The 19,188-nt window shown below is 44.6% G+C and overlaps 1 protein-coding gene and 1 long non-coding RNA gene across 5 annotated transcripts in view; one reads left to right on the forward strand and one right to left on the reverse strand.

Moving 5' to 3' along the window:
- Window positions 1-19,188, forward strand: part of FAM124A (family with sequence similarity 124 member A) — a 114,325-nt gene that overhangs the window by 25,242 nt on the left and 69,895 nt on the right. For all 3 annotated transcript variants that reach the window (XR_010936807.1, XM_067712984.1, XM_067712983.1), the window contains exon 3: window positions 3,081-3,814. Coding sequence is in view for 2 of the 3 variants with exons in the window: in XM_067712984.1 (XP_067569085.1) it covers window positions 3,081-3,814 (734 nt within the window). In the remaining variant the exon portion in view is untranslated. The remainder of the gene's footprint in view (window positions 1-3,080; window positions 3,815-19,188) is intronic.
- The window catches only part of LOC137210926 (uncharacterized), a 131,511-nt gene that overhangs the window by 4,163 nt on the left and 108,160 nt on the right, over window positions 1-19,188 (reverse strand). The window contains exon 5 of one of the 2 annotated variants that reach the window (XR_010936808.1): window positions 9,408-11,547. The exons of the other annotated variant lie outside the window; for it this stretch is intronic. This is a non-coding gene — a long non-coding RNA (uncharacterized lncRNA). Of the gene's footprint in view, window positions 1-9,407; window positions 11,548-19,188 lie in introns of those variants that run through there. 2 annotated transcript variants of the gene reach the window in all.

The raw sequence follows: 19,188 nt of genomic DNA on the forward strand, positions 1-19,188 counted from the left end.
AACATCAAGGTCAACTCCTCTCCTGCTTTTCTTGCTCCTACCTCCAGGCCTGTGGGCTCCACGTGCTTCCTAAATAGCCTGTGAGGCTAGCCCTCTTCTGTACACCCTCTGAAAGTGTTGCTGTGTGTTTTGAGCCAACCCCAAGCCGTGGCTCGAAACAGCAGTCATTTATCATTTCCCATGTGTCTTGGGTCAGCGGTTCCAGACCAAGATCTGCTGGGTGTCTTTGAGTGTCTTGAGCCCGGCTGATGGAGGCTTGGCTCAGCTAGGCTGGCTCGGGTCCACGTCACCCTCATACTCCTTTCTGGCCCCAGTGGGCTGGCCCGAGCGTGTTCTTCTCATGGAAACGTTAGAAGCACAAGAAACAAGCCAGAACGCATGCCGCTATTTCTGTTGGCCAAAGCTAGGCGTATGGTCTCATTTGAAGTCAAAGGGTGGGGAAATGCACTACAGCCATTTAGTGGAGGGAACTACAAAGCCACATGGCAAAGAGCAAGGTGACAGGGTAAGATAAAGAACCAGGGCCCATAATGCAATCTCCCACGTCCTTGTTATCCTGACCTAGACTCTTCACTCATCTTCTAACTTCTTGCTTCGCTTATAGCCGACCGCCCCTGACTTGATCCCAGCATCCCTTTATTAAAAATTTCCACTGCCCCTTATCACTGCCGGATTGAGCTGAAGCCCTGTACAGCTTGGCCCCAATCCATTTTTCCTGCTGTATCTGTTGCCACGTTTCAGAATTACTCACCACCCCTTTCCAAATGTGCTTGTTTTTCACACAGCTCTGTGCCTTCATAAACAGTCTTCCCTCTTCCTGCCGTGATCTCCCCCATATCTGAGGTTATTGTAAGTGAGATATCATCGACCCTTCAAGACGCAGTTCACCTGGAGCATCTTCCAGAAAGCCCTCTCAGAAGCCCTCTGGAGAAAAAATTTCTCCTTCCTTTGTGATGTGGTAGTAAACTGCAATTGCATCGTGCTCATACTTAACTCATAGCAATTCGAGATTAGGCTCAGCCAGAGGGAGAAAGAGAGGCAGAGCTTAAATAATTCCACCCACCGTTCTACTCCGTGATTGTGGGAGTACCGAGACTTGACTTTGCTGTTACCTTAGTCATCCTTTCCTCTTCAGCTCCCGAAAGCCTCTTGTAGCATAAAAGGCACAGCCTACTGAGCGGGCGTCTCGTGTTTAATGATACAAGACTCTTCTTTTATAACAACCAGGCAGCAAGCCTTTATTTCATCTGCTGTTCAACCAAAGGAACATCTATCTGGATGTGTGGTCTTGTTGCAAATCAGGACCTTCCAGTTCTATCCTGGAAATTCAAGGGACTATCAGTGGTAATAGTGTCTATAGTCAATGTTTATGTCATGGTGACCTTAGAATCTCCCCTCCACCTGAGATGCTACTCTATCATATTTCCTATAGACTTATATCAGATTGAATTTTAATCTTTATGTCGGTGTTTCCCAGCTAAGTCATGAAGTTCTCATTTGTGGCTTATGGTTCTTTCTGGCTGCTGCCTGTGGCTATGCAGGTCATACACTGTACAACTCTAAGGGGGCACTAGTCACACCAGAGTCTATGTAAATGGACTCCCCCGTAGCCATGGTGCCAGCTCCCTTGTCTCCCAGTGCCTGGTACATATTGATTGCTCAAGAAATGTGTGGGGGAATGAGTGAAGGAGAAAGAAGGCAACAGGAAACTGAGCTAACTGTTCCCAAGTGAGATATTGAACAGTCAGGGTTCGAATGCAAATTCAGACAGGTTTTGCTCCAGCAGAATGAAGACCATGTTACCATAGGTGCTTGTGATGAAATGGACCTGTAAACCCACTTGGAATGTCTTGTTTAACTACAAAAAAATCACCTTTCATCCTGCAAACTGATCAAGGTGATGGTTCCTAAAAGCACATCATGCTTCGCAAACGTTACCGACCCCGTGATCGCCCTGTGCCTGATACCCTAGCGGACATCGTGAGGCATGTGTGTGCAGACAGGTCTAGATTCTAGGTGAACCTTGCCCTCCAAGTCACAATAGACTTGAAGTTTCCTTGACTTCCCTTGGACGGTCACACAACTTAAATAAATGCAAGAGGAGCCATCATGAGCAAGAACAAGCCTTTTATCGGGTTACTTGATGAAATATGCTGAATATCTTTAAAGTAGAAATATGCCAGTGTGGCTGGCAAACTGTTCACCCCATGGGAGAAGGTTGCCCAGGTAAATGGTCACCTTCACACTTGGAATTCGCTGTTCTGCCAGAGGACACGGGAAGGGGAACTGACCCAATCAGGATGTGTGGGCTTCTGGGTGGACACGGCCTGAGGAGGGGCCCAAAAGGCAGCAGGACACAGGCAGTGATGGTCCGACCATGCGTCACCCCACCCCTAACCACGGCCCCTGGCAGCTATGACAGCAAGAACACGGTGCTCGCCCTCCTCCCCACTGGGTCGTTCTTCCCTGTGTCTCGAGCAGCAAGATGGTCACCACCCGGCCACCCTACCATCAGGACACAGTTGGCAGGATGCCTTACCAGCCAGGGCTTGATGTGTCAATTAGAGTAAGTGCCTGGTGAAGAAAGGATTCCATAAATGTTAAATGAATGAACAAACCGATGAACAAACCAGTGAAATAAGCAAACCAAAGAAGTGCAATGATATAGGGACCATTTGTGGGGGAAGGCACTGCAGTTACCTAAGGGAATTCTAAATGGTGTGCACTTAGGGCTACAGCATCTTCCCTAATGGCCCTGTTATCCTTTCCAAACCCATGGAGACTTGACTCTGTGCTGTTCAATAGAAAATACGCTCAACCTGAGGAAGCACCACACCAAGGTTGTCCTGACAGCAACCAGCTTGGGAACCGGTGTGAGTAATAGTTCTTGAGTTTGGGGCTGCCAGGGTGCTGCAACAGGAGTATTTGCACGGGAGCTTGGGATCAGAATTTCAAAACAATCAAGGAGTCCGTTCAGTTAAAATTAACTTCTCTTCCTGCCCGAGGCCTTGCATGTTATCACGGGACACCTCAATGAAATAGTCACCATTTGTTTCTTGGGTTTTGTTTTGTGCTGCTAGGTGAGCTCTCCGTGGAGGAAGCGCAGGACCCTTTCTTGGTCAGTGTCCACATAATCGCAGACCCAGGGGAATCCCGACCCCTGCAGGAGGCCATCGACAAGGTCTTGGCTTGGATCCACCCAGACCTCCAGCTGTTCAGGGTCTCTGAGAGGAGGGCGTCCCGGCGGCGGAGGAAGGCCCCCAAGGTGGCGCAGCCAGCCCTGGCGGTGGTCCTCTTCCTGCAGGAGGAGTACGGCGAGGAGCAGATCCTGCAGCTGCACCGCACGCTGCAGCGGCCGCCCTGGCGCCATCACCACACGGAGCGCGTGCCTAGCAGGTTTCTGCCCTACCTGCCCTGCAGCCAGGAGTTCTTCACTCTGGCCCCGGGGACACCGCTGTGGGCCATCCGGCCTGTGCACTACGGCAAGGAAATCGTGCGCTTCACCATCTACTGTCGCCATGACAACTACGCCGACATCCTCAAGTTCTACGAGCTGATACTCAGGCGGAGCCCCAGCCAGAGGAAAACGGACTTCTGCATCTTCCCCATTTTCTCCAGTCTGGATGTGGACATCCAGTTCTCCCTGAAGAGACTGCCCTGTGACCAGACCCCGGTCCCCACTGATTCCTCCGTGCTGGAGTTCCGAGTCAAGGACATTGGCGAGCTGGTGCCTCTCTTGCCCAACCCCTGCAGGCCCATCAGCGAGGGACGCTGGCAGACGGAGGACCACGATGGGAACAAGATCCTTCTGCAGGTACCTTGGGGGAAGTCTGTCTGTCTGTGTCTATCTCCACTTGGGGAGAACAGAGAAACAAGTGAATTGGTTCTGCCAGAAACCCTGGTTAGTACCTGTTACAGAACAATGAGTTAAGAAAAAAGAGAGGTCAGTGACCCTCTGTCTGGCTCGTAGATCAAGTCAAGGTGTCCATACGCTAATTAAACAGTTTTCACTTAGCTGCGTGGCCATGTGCCCCAGGCAAGCAATGCCGATTCCTCTAGCGCCTCTTCACCCACCTGTTGGAGCATCCACTAAATGCCTGTGGCTCCCGGGGATTTAGAATGAACCGATACCCCAGGGGATTTGGTATTAAAGATTCCTTAATCTGCTCCCTCACAAGTAGGGAGATTTTACCAATGAATTCTTCACTTCCACAAAGGAACTTCAGGAAAACCCGTCTATGACAATTGTAAAATATGTTGACGTTCAGTAGAGAAGATACCTGTTTTCTTTATCGCTCTGGTGCCTCCCCCCCCTTCTACCCTTCCGCTACTGGGCAATAGGTGGTTCAAATTCAGTGATCATTGGAAATGACTTTCTTGGTCTTTTAAGGAGTACGTGATGCCTCTGGAGCTTCTTTCATTCAGCTTAGGAAGGGGGAGTGAATACATGGAAGGAAATGGATGCAGTAGACTGTTCTGTGGTTAATGTCTTGGCTCAATTACTGGACCCATTTCTCCTCCCATCCTTCCAGCGATCGTCCCAAACTCTTTAGACGTTATTAGTTATACTCTAGAATTCAAAGTTCAGCATACAGATTTAAGAAGGTCCTATACCTACCCTACCTGATAAATGCTTTCAAGACCCAGGCTTTCTAGAATTAACAGGTAAATCCGTCCAGGCATATAGGATTTTGTCTTTCTGAAACACCTCTGCCTCTGGCATCTCAGTTTTCACATACGGCTACCTGAGAGGAGAAAGTTGATAGCAAGTTCGGGGACACTGTCTTGAAAGGTGCTGATTGTATTTACTTGAATCACAGGTAAAGTTTCATAGTTTTTGTTGGTTTGGGCATTAAACATCAGAACTATAATCCACATATCGCGAAATGAAGTGAGGATTTGGCACATGACAGATACCTGGCTCAAACTACAGCCAGGCCACATGGCTCAAGTCAAAAAGGTCACCTTGAGATATTTACGATTTAGAGGAACTAGATAATTTTCAGATTTCCCTTTGAACTATGCAAATAAGAAATAATACTGCTTTATTATTCACTGAACTAAATGCTAGCTAGCATTTGTTTTATTTTTTAATTTTTATTTTGTATTGGAGTATAGTTGATTTACAGTGTTGTGTTAGTTTCAGGTGTACAGCAAAGTGATTCAGTTATACATATACATATATATATTCTTTTTCAGATTATTTTCCCATATAGGTTATTACAGAGTATTGAGTAGAGTTCCCTGTGCTATACAATAGGTTCTTGTTGATTATCTATTTTATGTATAGCAGTGCGTATATGTTAATCCCAACCTCCTAATTTATCCCTCCCACCCACACACCTTTCCCCTTTGGTAACCGTAAGTTTGTTTTCAAAGTCTGTGAGTCTGTGTCTATTTTGTAAATAAGTTCATTTGTGTCTTTTTTTTAGATTCCACATATAAGTGATATCATATGATATTTGTCTTTCTCTGACTTACTTCACTTAGTATGATAATCTCTAGATCCATCCATGTTGCTGCAAAGGGCATTATCTCATTCTTTTTTGTGGCTGAGTAATATTCCATTGTATATATGTACCACATCTTCTTTATCCATTCCTCTGTCAGTGGACACTTAGGTTGCTTCCATGTCTTGGCTATTGTAAATAGTGCTGCAGTGAACATTGGGGTGCAAGTATCTTTTCAAATTGTGGTTTTCTCTGGGTATATAGCCCAGAGTGGGATTGCTAGATCATATAGTAGCTCTGTTTTTAGTTTTTTAAGAACTTCCATACTCTTCTCCATAGTGGTTGTACCAATTTACATTCCTACCAACAGTGTAGGAGGGTTCCCTTTTCTCCACACCTTCTCCAGCATTTATTGTATGTTAGACTTTTTGATGACGGCCATTCTGACCGGTGTGAGGTGATACCTCATTGTAGTTTTGATTTGCATTTCTCTAATAATTAGCGATGCTGAACATCTTTTCATGTGCTTTTAGGCCATCTGTATGTCTTCTTTGGAGAAATGTCTATTTAAATCTTCTGCTCATTTTTTGATTGGGTTGTTTTTTTTTTTGATATTGAGCTACATGAGCTGTTTGTATATTTTGGAGATTAATCCCCTGTTGGTCACACAATTTGCAAATATTTTCTCCCATTCTGTGGGTTGTCTTTTCATTTTGTTTATGGTAGTTTTTTTTTTGTGCAGAAGCTTTTAAGTTTTTATTAGGTCCCATTTGTTTATTTTTGTTTTTATTTTCATTACTCTAGGAGGTGGATCCAAAAAGATATTTCTACGATTAATGTCAAAGAGTGTTCTGCCTGTGTTTTCCTCGAAGGGTTTTATAGTATCCAGTCTTACATTTAGGTCTTTAATCTATTTTGAGGGTTATTTTTGTGTATGGTGTTAGAGAGTGTTCTAATTTCATTCTTTTACATGTGGCTGTCCAGTTTTCCCAGCACCACTTATTGAAGAGACTGTCTTTTCTCCATTGTATATTCTTGACTCCTTTGTCATAGATTAATTGACCATAGGTGCATGGGTTTATTTCTGGGCTTTCTATCCTCTTCCATTGATCTATAAATCTGTCTTTGTGCCAGTACCATACTGTTTTGATTACTGTAGCTTCATAGTATAGTCTGAAGTCAGGGAGCCTGATTCCTCCAGCTCCGTTTTTCTTTCTTAAGATTGCTTTGGCTATTCAGGGTCTTTTGTGTTTCCATACAAATTTTAAGATTTTGTTGTTCTAGATCTGCAAAAACAAATTCCATTGGTAATTTGATAGGGATTGTGTTGAATCTGTAAATTACCTTGGGTAGAATAGCCATTTTGACAATATTGATTCTTCCAATCCAAGAACATGGTATATCTTTCCATCTGTTTGTGTCATCCTCGATTTCTTTCATCAGCATCTTATAGTTTTTGGAGTACAGATCTTTTGCATCCAGATAGGTTTATTCCTAGGTATTTTATTCTTTTTGATGCCATGGTAAATGGGATTGTTTCTTTAATTTCTCTTTCTGATATTTTGCTGTTAGTGTACAGAAATGCAACAGATTTCTGTGTATTAATTTTGTATCCTGTAACTTTACCAGATTCATTGATGAGCACTAGTAGTTTTCTGGTAGCATCTTTTCTATGTATAGTATCATGTCATCTGGAAACAGTGACAGTTTTACTTCTTTTTTCCAATTTGGGTTCCTTTTATTTCTTCTCTGATGGCCGTGGCTAGGACTTCCAAAACTATGTTGAATAAAAGTGGCAAGAGTGGACATCCTTGTCTTGTTCCTGATCTTAGAGGAAATGTTTTCAGCTTTTCACCATTGAGAATGATGTTTGCCGTGGGTTTGTCATATATGGCCTTTATTTTGTTGAGGTAGGTTCCCTCTGTGTCCACTTTATCTATAAAGTTTTTACCATAAATGGGTGTTGAATTTTGTCAAAAGGTTTTTCTACATCTATTGAGATGATCATATGGTTTTTATTCTTCAATTTGTTAATATGGTGCATCACATTGATTGATTTGCATATATTGAAGAATCCTTGCATCCCTGGGATAAATCCCACTTGATCATGGTGTATGATCCTCTTATTTTATTGTTGGATTCGGTTTGCTAGTATTTTGTTGAGGATTTTTGCGTCTATGTTTATCAGTAATATTGGCCTATAATTTTCTTTTTTTGTGTGGTATCTTTGTCTGGTTTTGGTATCAGGGTGATGGTGGCCTCATAGAATGAGTTTGGAAGTGTTCCTTCCTCTGCAGCTTTTTGGAAGAGTTTCAGGAGGATAGGTGCTAACTCTTCTCTAAATGTTTGATAGAATTCGCCTGTGAAGCCATCTGGTCCTGGACTTTTGTTTGTTGAGTTTTTTTTTTTTTAACATCTTTATTGGAGTATAATTGCTTTACAATGGTGTGTTAGTTTCTGCTGTTGAGAGTTTTTTAATTTCAATTTCAGTGCTTGTGATTGGTCTGTTCATATTTTCTATTTCTTCCTGGTTCAGTCTTGGGAGATGGTACCTTTCTAAGAATTTGTCCATTTTTGTAGGTTGTCCATTTTATTGGCATATAGTTGCTTGTAGTTATCTCTTATGATCTTTTGTACTTCTGTGGTGTCAGTTTTATAATCCCTTTTGAAATGTGAGAAGAGTTTTCTTCTGCGTTTGAAGACTGCCAGTTTTTTATGCAAAACAATGCAGTTGTGTAAGTAAAAATTAATGAAAGGATTTTGTTTATACTAAAAGATCAAAATGAATGTGATTGTTTCTGAGGGACTTTTTCCTTTTTGCAGTATTTAGAATATTTTTTGCTCTCAATCCCTGTAATAACGTAAATGAAAGAATAAATTAGGAAAGCTTGGCCTGAACTCCACTCAAAGGAATCATTGAAAGAATATTTCAAAGAAAAGCCACAGATTTAAATGGCTATACAGTCTGTATGGGTGCAGGCTTTTGAATTTAGAGCATCCAAGAGTGAAAAGAGTAAGAAAAAAGATTTGTATCATGCGGTCTCAGGAGTTTGGGCCTTTGTTCAAAACAGTAATGTTCCAGAGAGTTAAATTAATGTGGGCAGAAATGACTAATAGTCCCTCTCACAGTTCTTGACTATGGCCGTTTGAACAGGTTACTATTTACTGCATCACTGCAGAAAGCCATCCTCTGCTCTAGCATGAGACATACGCCTGCCCACCTCTTCAAATTACTTTTAAAAGTAAAAATTTATACTTCGTTCTTTAGCAAAACTAAGATATTTTGGTCGTGGAGGGAGGGACACAGTTGAGAGAACACCTTTTTTTTTGTTTTTTACATTCTCCTTAGCAGTGTGTTTCCCAAGTTTCATTTTCAACATACATGCTTTTGTTCCATTGGGTGCAGGTATACGTTGAAGGCAGTCTTGGTTGGGTAGTTTCTAGTTGCTTTCTTAAAATATAGATTGCATTTCAGTTCCTCATCCTGCCCCACTGAGTTAACATTCCGTATTTCAGAGACCTCCTCCAGCCATTTAATTCCTCTGGAGGAGAAAAGCTGAGAGGTTTGTTTCTGGGAGCTACTCAGCCTCTCATAAGAATTTGGAAATGTTTTTAACTAAGATCTGATTAGATGGAAAGAAAGCCTTCTACCTCCTGAAACTCACCTCTCCTTTCTTGGCATTGCCTGATTCAGGGGGGAAAAGGCGGAGAGGAGGTGGGTGGGGAGTTGCCAGCATCGGATGTTGCCCAAGATCCCTCTAGAAAACGCATCTTAGAAGTTTGCATTAATGCTTGATGATCGAAACTACAGCTTTCTATAGCCAAGATCTGTGTTACACGGACTAGAAGTAAACCGACACTGTACTTTGAACATAATAAGTTCTCTTTATACATTTCTCTTTACTTTTTATTGAAGAATAATATAAATGATATATACAAGGAAAAGTGCACATCACAAATACATGCTCAGTGAATTTTCACAAATTGAACATTTGAATAAGCAACACCCAGATGAAGAAACAGAACATAGAAACAGAAGAGGAGTCTTCTCTTCCCCCATTCCTGGGACTCCCTTGCCTTAAATGAACGTATTAATTACTCTGTATTTCACAAAAGTGGGGGGAAGGAGCATCTGGTCAGAAAAGTTGGGAACATGGCTGTGTTACCTGGGGGTGTTTTTGTATTTATAGGTAGCTCCCACATTTTTTTTATAAAAAGACTTACGTTGGCTGACAAAGATATAGATCATACAAGAAAGATTAATAAAACTAATTAGATACCAAAGGGACTTGAAGTAGAGGAAAAATAATGATAGGAAAGTAAGGTAAACCAAGTATGACCTCCAAAGTGCACGTCATTTCCTATCTGAGAGCTGTGCTGTTTAACTGGTAGCCACTTATGTGAGGAATCTCATATAAGTGTGATCATACAGTATTTGTCTTTTCGTGGCCATTTAAATTTAACATTTATGTGAATTAAAATAAAAAATTCAGTTCCTCAGTCTCACTAGAACACTTCAAGTCCTCAGTAGCTCCATGTGGCTGGTGGCTGCCATATTGGTTAGCACACACACAGAACATTTCCATCATTGCAGAAAGTTCTGTGGATGGCGTTCTTCCAGAAATAGGCCCCAATTTTGGTTTTGAGTTCTCCAGCAGCAAAAACAGAATGGAAAATCAGCAGTGATACAATTTAGAATCCATGAGGCAAAAATAAACTATGCTCCAGATGCACAACTATTCCAGGTTCTGCGTCCTGGGAGCAGCGTTGCTCCCACCTTCTCGTGTCCAGTGAGGTGTTGGCAGCCTGCCCTCAACTGTGCTCTGAACAGCTGCATCGAGGCCTCGCAAGGCTTTCTTCCACGGAGCCTGCAGGGTGGGCAGGGTGCCCAGCCAAGTGTCGTGCAGCAAAGCCACTGCACAAAGGGAGGCTGGGCAAAACAAGGTGGTCCCTGCCTGCAGCTCCTGGGGCCTTGGCTGACTCCCAGAGGGAGGGACACACCTTCAGAGAATCTCCCCAAATTTGTTTCTCTCAGCTAAGCTTTTGGTAGATCGCGAGGGACAGTGAGCTTGGCTTGCTTCTTTCCAGCCGAGTCCCTGGAGTACACCTGTTCCATACAGCTGGTAAAGGACGGAGTCATATGTCTTGCAACTCAGCCAAGCTGGGTTGTATGTTGATGTCTTCTTTTTTTTTTTAATAAATTTATTTTATTTATTTATTTATTTTTGGCTGCATTGGGTCTTCGTTGCTGTGTGCTGGCTTCCTCTAGTTGCGGCGAGCAGGGGCTACTCTACGTTGTGGTGCGCAGGCTTCTCATTGCAGTGGCTTCTCTTGTTGTAGAGCATGGGCTCTAGGCGCTCAGGCTTCAGTAGTTGTGGCTCGCGGGCTCTAGAGCACAGGTTCAGTAGCTGTGGTGCACGGGCTTAGTTGCTCCATGGCATGTGGGATCTTCCCGGACCAGGGCTCGAACCCATGTCCCCTGCATTGGCAGGCAGATCCTTAACCACGGCGCCACCAGGGAAGCCCTGTTGATGTCTTCTTAGGGAGCTCTAAGGAGCCTGACAAGGACACAGGCCTCAACTATAGGCCACTGCCTCCCTTGGAGGTCTTCCACGGGAGTGCCAGGGGCAAGGCCAAACTCCTTAAGAAGTGATTTGGGGTCCATCCAAACACAGAGAAGCACAGTTGAGGACCCAAAGGTCAGTTTCACAAAGAGAATGCAGCTGCAATTTTAGGCTGGAAAAATGTGGAAAGCAGGTCACTCCATGTCTTTGAAGAGGTAAGGTAATTTAACAGTGGCCTCTAAGCCTTTGGAAGACTTCTTCCATAGAGGATGGTCGCCAGCTGTCCTTTGCATCCTCATAAGGCAGAACAGGGAACTGGCTTAAACCAAAGGTTTTAAGTAGCATTTAAAAGACAAGAAATCCTGACACGCAAAATTGTTACCAGTTGAAAGGGGCTGCCAGGTTCAGTCTCGAGGACTGTCTTCACTGGAGAGCTTTTAAGATTTCATTCACACCAGCTCATTTACTTGTCTTCTTCACCCAGCGAGGAGATTGTCTAGACAGTCAGTCCCGGAATACTGGGGCCATCAGCGCTGTGAGGACAGGGAGATGGGTGCTAATGAGGATGCAATTGAGGGACTAAGTGGGCTTCACAGACTTTTAAAATATTTTTAATTGGGGTAAAATACACATAACGATAAAATTTACTGTCTTAACCATTTAAAAATGTATGGTTCAGGAGTGTTAACTACACTCACATCATAGTGCAACCGTCACCACCGTCCATCTCCAGAACTCTTTTCATCTTGCAGAACTGAAACTCTGTCCCCATTAAACAGTAACGGCTCATACCCCCTCCCTCCGGCCCCTGGCAACCACCATTCTACCTTCTGTCTCTATGAGCTTGACTGCTCTAGGAATCTCATATAAGTGTGATCATACAGTATTTGTCTTTTCGTGTAACTAGCTTATTTCACTTAGCATAATGTCCTCAAGGTTCATCCAAGTTGTAGCACGTGTCAGACTTCCTTCCTTTTTAAATCTGAGTAATATTCTGTTATGAACGTGCCACATTTTGTTTAGCCAGTCACCTGTTGATGGACAGGTGAGGCGCTTCCACCTTTGGGCTATTGTGAATAATGCTGCTGTGAACATGGGTGCAAATACCTCTTTGGGTCCCTGCTTTTACTTCTTTGGGGCTTGTACCCAGAGTTGCAATTGCTGGGTCACATGGTAAGTGTATGCTGACTTTTTTGAGGAGAGGAGCTGCCATACTGTTTTCTGTAGTGGCTGTGGCATTTTACGTTTCCACCAGCAACGTATGAGGATGGGACGTGTTTTTTAAGAAAGCAGAGAGAGGCCTGCTCTTTGTTTGCGGGGTACAGTACACCGTATTCTGCACTAGGCGATAAAGAGGGTGATGGTTGGAAAGAATTGAGCAAATACTGAAGTGAGGCATTGACGCTTCACCCGACACGCTCCAGATCTAGACTCTACAGCAGAAATTCTTAACGTGCTGTCCTTGGATCCCAAGCACAACTTGTATGCATGTGGTTATGCGCATCATCATAAAAGGTACATCATATCATGTCTCTCAAAATTAACTCTCCAAAGGGTTCCCATTCTCTGGCAGCCCTTCTAGATGTTCACCAAGGCCCAAGGCTTTCCATCAGCGGCTCACCTCTCTGGCTTTATCTCGCACTTCTCTCCCTTCTGCTCGCTCTGTGCCTTCCACGTTGGCCCGCTTTCTCTTCCTCAGATGCAGCAAACTCATTCCTGCCTCAGGACCTTTGCACCTACTGCCTGGAATGATCTCCTCCAGGATCTTCACATGGTTGGTTCCTTCTCATCATTCAGGTTTCAGAGATGTCTTCCCTGCCCACCCCACCTAAAGTAGCTCCCAGATAGCCTCCTGACCAGTTACCTTACTTCTCCACTGGACAGCTAGAAGGTCCTTTTAGAACGCAAGCCAGATCATGTGACTCCTGTGCTCAGAACCCCCAGGGGCTACCTGTCCCATCTCCCGTGCAGTATAAACTAGTTTCCTCGCAGTGGTAGGTTGCCTCCCTGCTCTGCTCTTCTCCCATCACTCTGCCCCAGCCACCCTGGCCTCACTCTTGACCCTTCAGAACATCCTGTGTCTGCTCTGTCCCTCTGCCCACCATCCAGCTGGCCACCTGGCTGTTCCTTCTCCCCCACCTCGTCAGGTCTGTGCTCCGTGTCCCCTCCCTAGCAAGGCCTTCCCCGGCTGCAGCATGAAGAGCACCTCCCTCTCCTGTTCCTGCACACACGGACATGCCGGCAGCCATACTCCTGCCCTGCTTGCCTTCTCCCCATGGCGCCATTCCCTTTAACTGACTGCATGTTGACCGAATAGAGGCTTGTCCGTCCCTCCCACCAGAACCTGAGCACCTGGAGGGCAGGGACTTTCCCTGTTTTCCCCACCGTTGAGTCCCTAGTGCCTCTAATGGTGTCTGGCACACATTAGACACTCAGTGTTGAACGAATTTGTTAAAAAAAGGAGACAGAAGGGGAGAGAGGTGGGGACGTGGGGCTGTTCCGGGCAGGCCCACGGAGGCGGCTTGAGCAGGGGGAGAGCCCTGGCTGGTGGTTAGAAGCAGAGGAAGAGTGACCAGGGCCCAGAGGAGGGGACTGTGACAGAAGGCGCCCGTGGGAGGACTCCTTGGGCCACAGTGCCTGCTGGCTGATGGCAAGGGGGACTCCGGTGCTAAACGCAGGGCAGGGGGCAAAGAGGATGAGTGGGTGGCCTCCCCCCACCCCTCACGTCAGGCTGGGGGCCCCAGAGAGAACAGTGGCCATGCTGACAGGAGCCCTTCTCCTGCTGAGCCCCTCTTCTCCCAGGAGAGGTGGGAGAGTAAGGGGTGGGTCAGCCAGCATCTCTGGGAGGGCCAAACGACACACGCGACAACGTAACACTGTCCCCACTGCAGGCTGGGCACCTCTGCTTCTAGCTGCCAGAAACGGACACAGACCGTCTCCAGTCGGTCAGCTTCGTGTCTGGGGAGGAGCTTATGCAGGGCAGAGTTTACCCGAGAAATAATAATGGTGTGATAGTGAATATTAATTGCTTGCTTAGGAGCTGCCACACTGGAGGCTAAGTGCACTCTAATACCTTCCTTCCTTAACCCACTCAGCGCGTCTACAAGCCGGGGACCACCCGTACCCCCATCCTGCAGACGCACACCCAGAGATGTAGGTCAGTAGCTGCCATGCCCAGAATTACCAACAGCAAATGGTGAGACTGGGAGCAAACTTGGGGACATTTGACTCAGGAACCCATGCTGGCTGTGCTGTTCCCTATTCTTTTTCTTTTTCTTTTTAAATAAATAAATTTATTTATTTATTGGCTGCGTTGGGTCTTCGTTGCTGCACATGGGCTTTCTCTAGTTGCGGCGAGCGGGGGCTACTCTTCGTTGCGGTGCGTGGGCTTCTCATTGCGGTGGCTTCTCTTGTTGCGGAGCACGGGCTCTAGGCGAGCCAGCTTCAGTAGTTGTGACACGAGGGCTCAGTAGTTGTGGCACACGGGCTCAGCAGTTGTGGCTCGCAGGCTCCAGAGCGCAGGCTCAGCAGGTGTGGCGCACAGGTTTAGTTGCTCCGCGGCATGTGGGATCTTCCTGGACCAGGGCTCAAACCTGTGTCCCCTGCATTGGCAGGTGGATTCCTAATCACTGTGCCACCAGGGAAGTCGCACGTGCTCTTCCCTATTCTTTTCCGAGGAACACAGCCGGGACCTGGGTGTTCCCTCTGCCGGCACCTCTCAAGCTTCAGCAGACCTGAAAATCACAGATCCCTGGGCTCCGCCTCCAGAAACTCGGATCTAGGAGGTCCAGGGTGGGGCCCGAGATCCTGCATTTCTAACCAGCTCCCAGGTGCTGACGTCTGTAACATCCTCTCTACATGTGCACCGGGCTCAGGATATTCTAAGCAGGACTACCCAGTTGTCACTTCATGTTTGATAAGCACTGCCTGGGGCACATTCCCTTTTTAAAAATTATTATAACCGTACTTAGTAGCAGGCTCAGGACAGAATGTCAAGAGTACAAGTCACAGTATTGTGATGGTCATTCACAATTTAAACTACATGCATCGAATCATTGCTGCACACCTGAAACAAATATAATGCTATATGTCAATTATATCTCAATTAAAAGAAAAAAGAGTACAAGTCACAAGAGGTGTCTGTAAGATGAGCTCAGAGCTTCCTGAAACTGCTTGTATCCTGTTCCCAGCCCCAAGTGCAATGCCCAGCAGCTACTCAGTACACGTTAGCTTGTCCCTCCTCCCCCTTGGTCTCTGGTGTTCTCAGGGCAGGTGCAGTGACCCAAGGGGCAGGGCATCCGCACGTGCAGGCAGGGAGGGGTTTGAGTGAATGGGAGGCCATCGGGCACGCCAGCATGCCACACCCGCCCTGGGGTTTTTTCAGTCAACCACGTTGCCTGCACTGGGTTAGTTTATCTGTGCAGATTGCCCAGGCTGGCTGAAAGTCACCCCTAGAAAATAATTTCCCGGAGCATCGTCTGAGTTTGCTATTCCCGCAGAATGTGTAAGTGACATCATAGCTCTTTCAGGCCTGGAAGGAAGAGTAATTTGCTTTTAGGTTAAAAAAGGAAGTGAACTATGATTATAGACCTTGGCAGGACTTGGAATCAGACCTTTGAGGCAGAGGAAGGAAAATGAGGAATTTTAGTCAGTGTTTTCTGCTCTCAGTCGCAGAGCAGCTTTCCCCTGTGGCTTGCCTGTCTCACTTGTCTCACTTAGCATATTTAGTTTGGTCTGTCCAGGACTCTGCTTCCAAAGGGGTTTGGTTTGGTGGTGGACCTGGAAGAAAGGGCTGCTGTTTCTGCATGTGGCAAGCGACTACCAGCAGGTAGGGCCAGTCCCCTGCAGGCCGACCGCGTGGTGCCTGTAGGTAAACTGCAACAGAAGGGGACGGTCCAGCGCTTTGGGGAGCTGGTCAAGTTAGCAAACACTTTGAATATCTCCTCTCAGTCACACGTGGTACTGGAGATGGACAGAGATGAACAGTAGAGTCCTGTGCTCCAAGTTCATGACGGATCCCAGACCATTCCATGGAGTGTGACATGCAAGCTGTGGTACAGCAAAGTGGGGTGCAGAGGGTGTGCCCCGGAGGGGCGCCTCCCTCCAGGCCTGGGAAAACAGGAAGACCATAGCAGAAGCCTTCTGGAAGCCAGCAGTTAGGAGTTGGGTCTCTAGATCCCACCGATCTAGACCACATCCTGTTTGGACAGCTCTGAGTGGATGGCTGAACCTTCAAACACTGGGCCAAAAAACCTATTTTAATTTCCACTGAATTTTCCTCTTGTGTTAATATATTTTTTGTTAGCTCCCAATTAGGCATCCTTTTTTATTGATGTATGGTTGATATACAGTATTATATAAATTACAGGTGTACAATATAGTGATTCACAATTTTGAAAGGTTATACTTCATTTATACTTATAAAATATTGGCTGTATTTCCTGTGTTGTACAGTATATCCTTGTAGCCTATTTTATACCTAATAGTTTATACCTCTTAATTCCCTACCCCTATGTTGCCCCTTCCCACTTCCTTCTCCCCACTGGTAACCACCAGTCTATTCTCTATATCTGTGAGTCTGCTTTTTTGTTATATTCACTAGTTTTATTTTTTAGATTCCACATGTAAGTGATAGCATATAGTGCCTTTCTGTTTCTATTTCACTTAGCATAATGCCCTCCAAGTTCATCCATGTTGCTGCAAATGGCAAAATTTCATTCTCTTTTATGGCTGAGTAGTAGCCCATTGTATATATATATACTGCATATTGTTTATCCATTTATCTGTTGATGGACACTTAGGTTGCTTTCATATCTTGGCAAGTGTGAATAATTCTGCTATGAACATTGGGGTGCATATCTTTTCAAATTAGTGTTTCTGGGTTTTTTGGATATATACCAGGAGTGGAACTGCTGGGTCATATGGTAGTTCTATTATTAGTTTTTTAGTTTGATGTTTTCATTTTTAAAGTTGTTATTATATTTTTATTAGAAAGTAATCAAACCAAATTACCTAAAATATTTTTGGAAATTAGAGATTTTTTTAAAAAGTAACTCTTCTTACCACCATAACAGAGCATCTTTTGTTCCATTGGTCTATGCATGTGTTTTTATGACAGTACCATACTGTTTTGATTACTATAGCTTTATAATACAGCTTGAAATCAAGAATTGTGATGACTCCAGATTTGTTTTTCTTTCTCAGGATTGCTTTGGGTATTCTGGGTCTTTTGTGGTCCCATATAAATTTTAGAATTTTTTTTTCCATTTCTATAAAAAAACTGCTGTTGGAATCTTAATAGGGATTGGATTTAATCTATAGATGTTTTGGGGTAGTATGAACATTTTAACAATATTAGTTCTTCCAATCCCTGAACACGGGATACCTTTCCATTCATCTGTGCCTCCTTCAATTTCTTTCATCAGTGTCTTGCAGTTTTCAGTGTACAGAACTTCACCTCTTTGGTTAAATTTATTACTGAGTATTGTATTGTTTTTGATGCTATGAAGTTTTTATGACTTTTTATATATAAAATCATGTCATCTGCAAATAGAGACCATTTTACGTCTTCCTTTCCAATGCTGATGGCTTTTATCTTATTCTTGCCTGATTGCTTTGGCTAAGACTCCTGTACAGGGTTGAATTGGAGTGGTGAGAGAGGGAAGCATGGTCCTGTTTCCAATCTTAGAAGAAAAGTTTTCAACCTTTCACCAGTGAGTATGATGTTAGCTGTGGCGTGTTATATAAGGCCTATGTTATGTTGAGGTATGTTCCCTCTATACCTAATTTGTTAAGAATTTTTAACATGAACAGATGTTGAATTTTGTCAAATTCTTTTTCTGAATCTATTGAGATTATCATTTGATATTTCTTTCATTCTATTAATGTGATGTATCATATTGATTAACTTCCATGCATTGAACCATCCTTGCATCCTGGGACAAATCTCACTTAATCATGGTGAATGATCCTTTTTATGTGCTGCTGGATTTGGTTTGCTAGTGTTTTTTCTTTTTTATTGGAGTATAATTGCTTTACAATGTTGTGTTAGTTTCTGCTGTACAGTGAAGTGAGTCAGCTATATGTATACCTATATCCCCCCGCCTTGGACCTCCCTCCCACCCCACCCCCATCCCATCCATCTAGGTTGTCACAGAGCACTGACCTGAGCTTTCTGTGCTGTATAGCATGTTCCCCCTAGCTATCTGTTTTACACATGGTAGTGTATATATGTCAGTCCTGATCTCCTGATTTGTCCCACCCTCCCTTTCCCCCTCTGTGTACACATGTTGGTTCTCTACGTCTGTGTCTCTATTCCTGCCCTGCAAATAGGTTCATCTGTACCATTTCTCTAGATTCCACATATATACATTAATATACGATATTTGTTTTTCTCTTTCTGGCTTACTTCACTCTGTATGAGTGACTCTAGGTCCATCCACATCACTACATATGACCCAATTTCATTGCTTTTCATGGCTGAGTAATATTCCATTGTGTATATGTACCACATCTTCTTTATCCATTCATCTGTCATTGGACATTTAGGTTGTTTCCATGTCCTGGCTATTGTAAATAGTATTGCAATGAATATTGGGGTACATGTGTCCTTTTTAATTATGGTTTTCTCAGTAGATATGTCCAGTAGTAGGATTGCTGGGTCATATGGTAGTTCTATTTTTAGTCTTTTAAGGAACCTCCATACTGTTTTCTATAGTGACTGCACCAATTTACATTCCCACCCCTGGTATAGGAGGGTTCCCCATTCTCCACACCCTCTCTAGCATTTATTTCTAGACTTTTTTTTTTTTTTTAAGCTGTATGTGGGCCTCTCACTGTTGTGGCCTCTCCCGTTGCGGAGCACAGGCTCCAGACATGCAGGCTCAGTGGCCATGGCTCACGGGCCCAGCTGCTCCACGGCATGTGGGATCTTCCCAGACCAGGGCACGAACCCACGTCCGCTGCATCGGCAGGCAGACTCTCAACCACTGCACCACCAGGGAAGCCCTGTAGACTTTTTGATGATGGTTATTCTGACTGGTATGAGGTGATACTTCAATGTAGTTTGGATTTGCATTTATCTAATAATTAGTGATGTTGAGCATCTTTTCATGTGCCTCTTGGCCATCTATATGTCTTCTTTGGAGAAATGCCCAGCCCCTCCGCGGCCTGTG

The sequence above is a fragment of the Pseudorca crassidens genome, chromosome 18, assembly GCF_039906515.1.
Source record: "Pseudorca crassidens isolate mPseCra1 chromosome 18, mPseCra1.hap1, whole genome shotgun sequence".
NCBI classification, from domain to species: Eukaryota; Metazoa; Chordata; class Mammalia; order Artiodactyla; family Delphinidae; genus Pseudorca; species Pseudorca crassidens.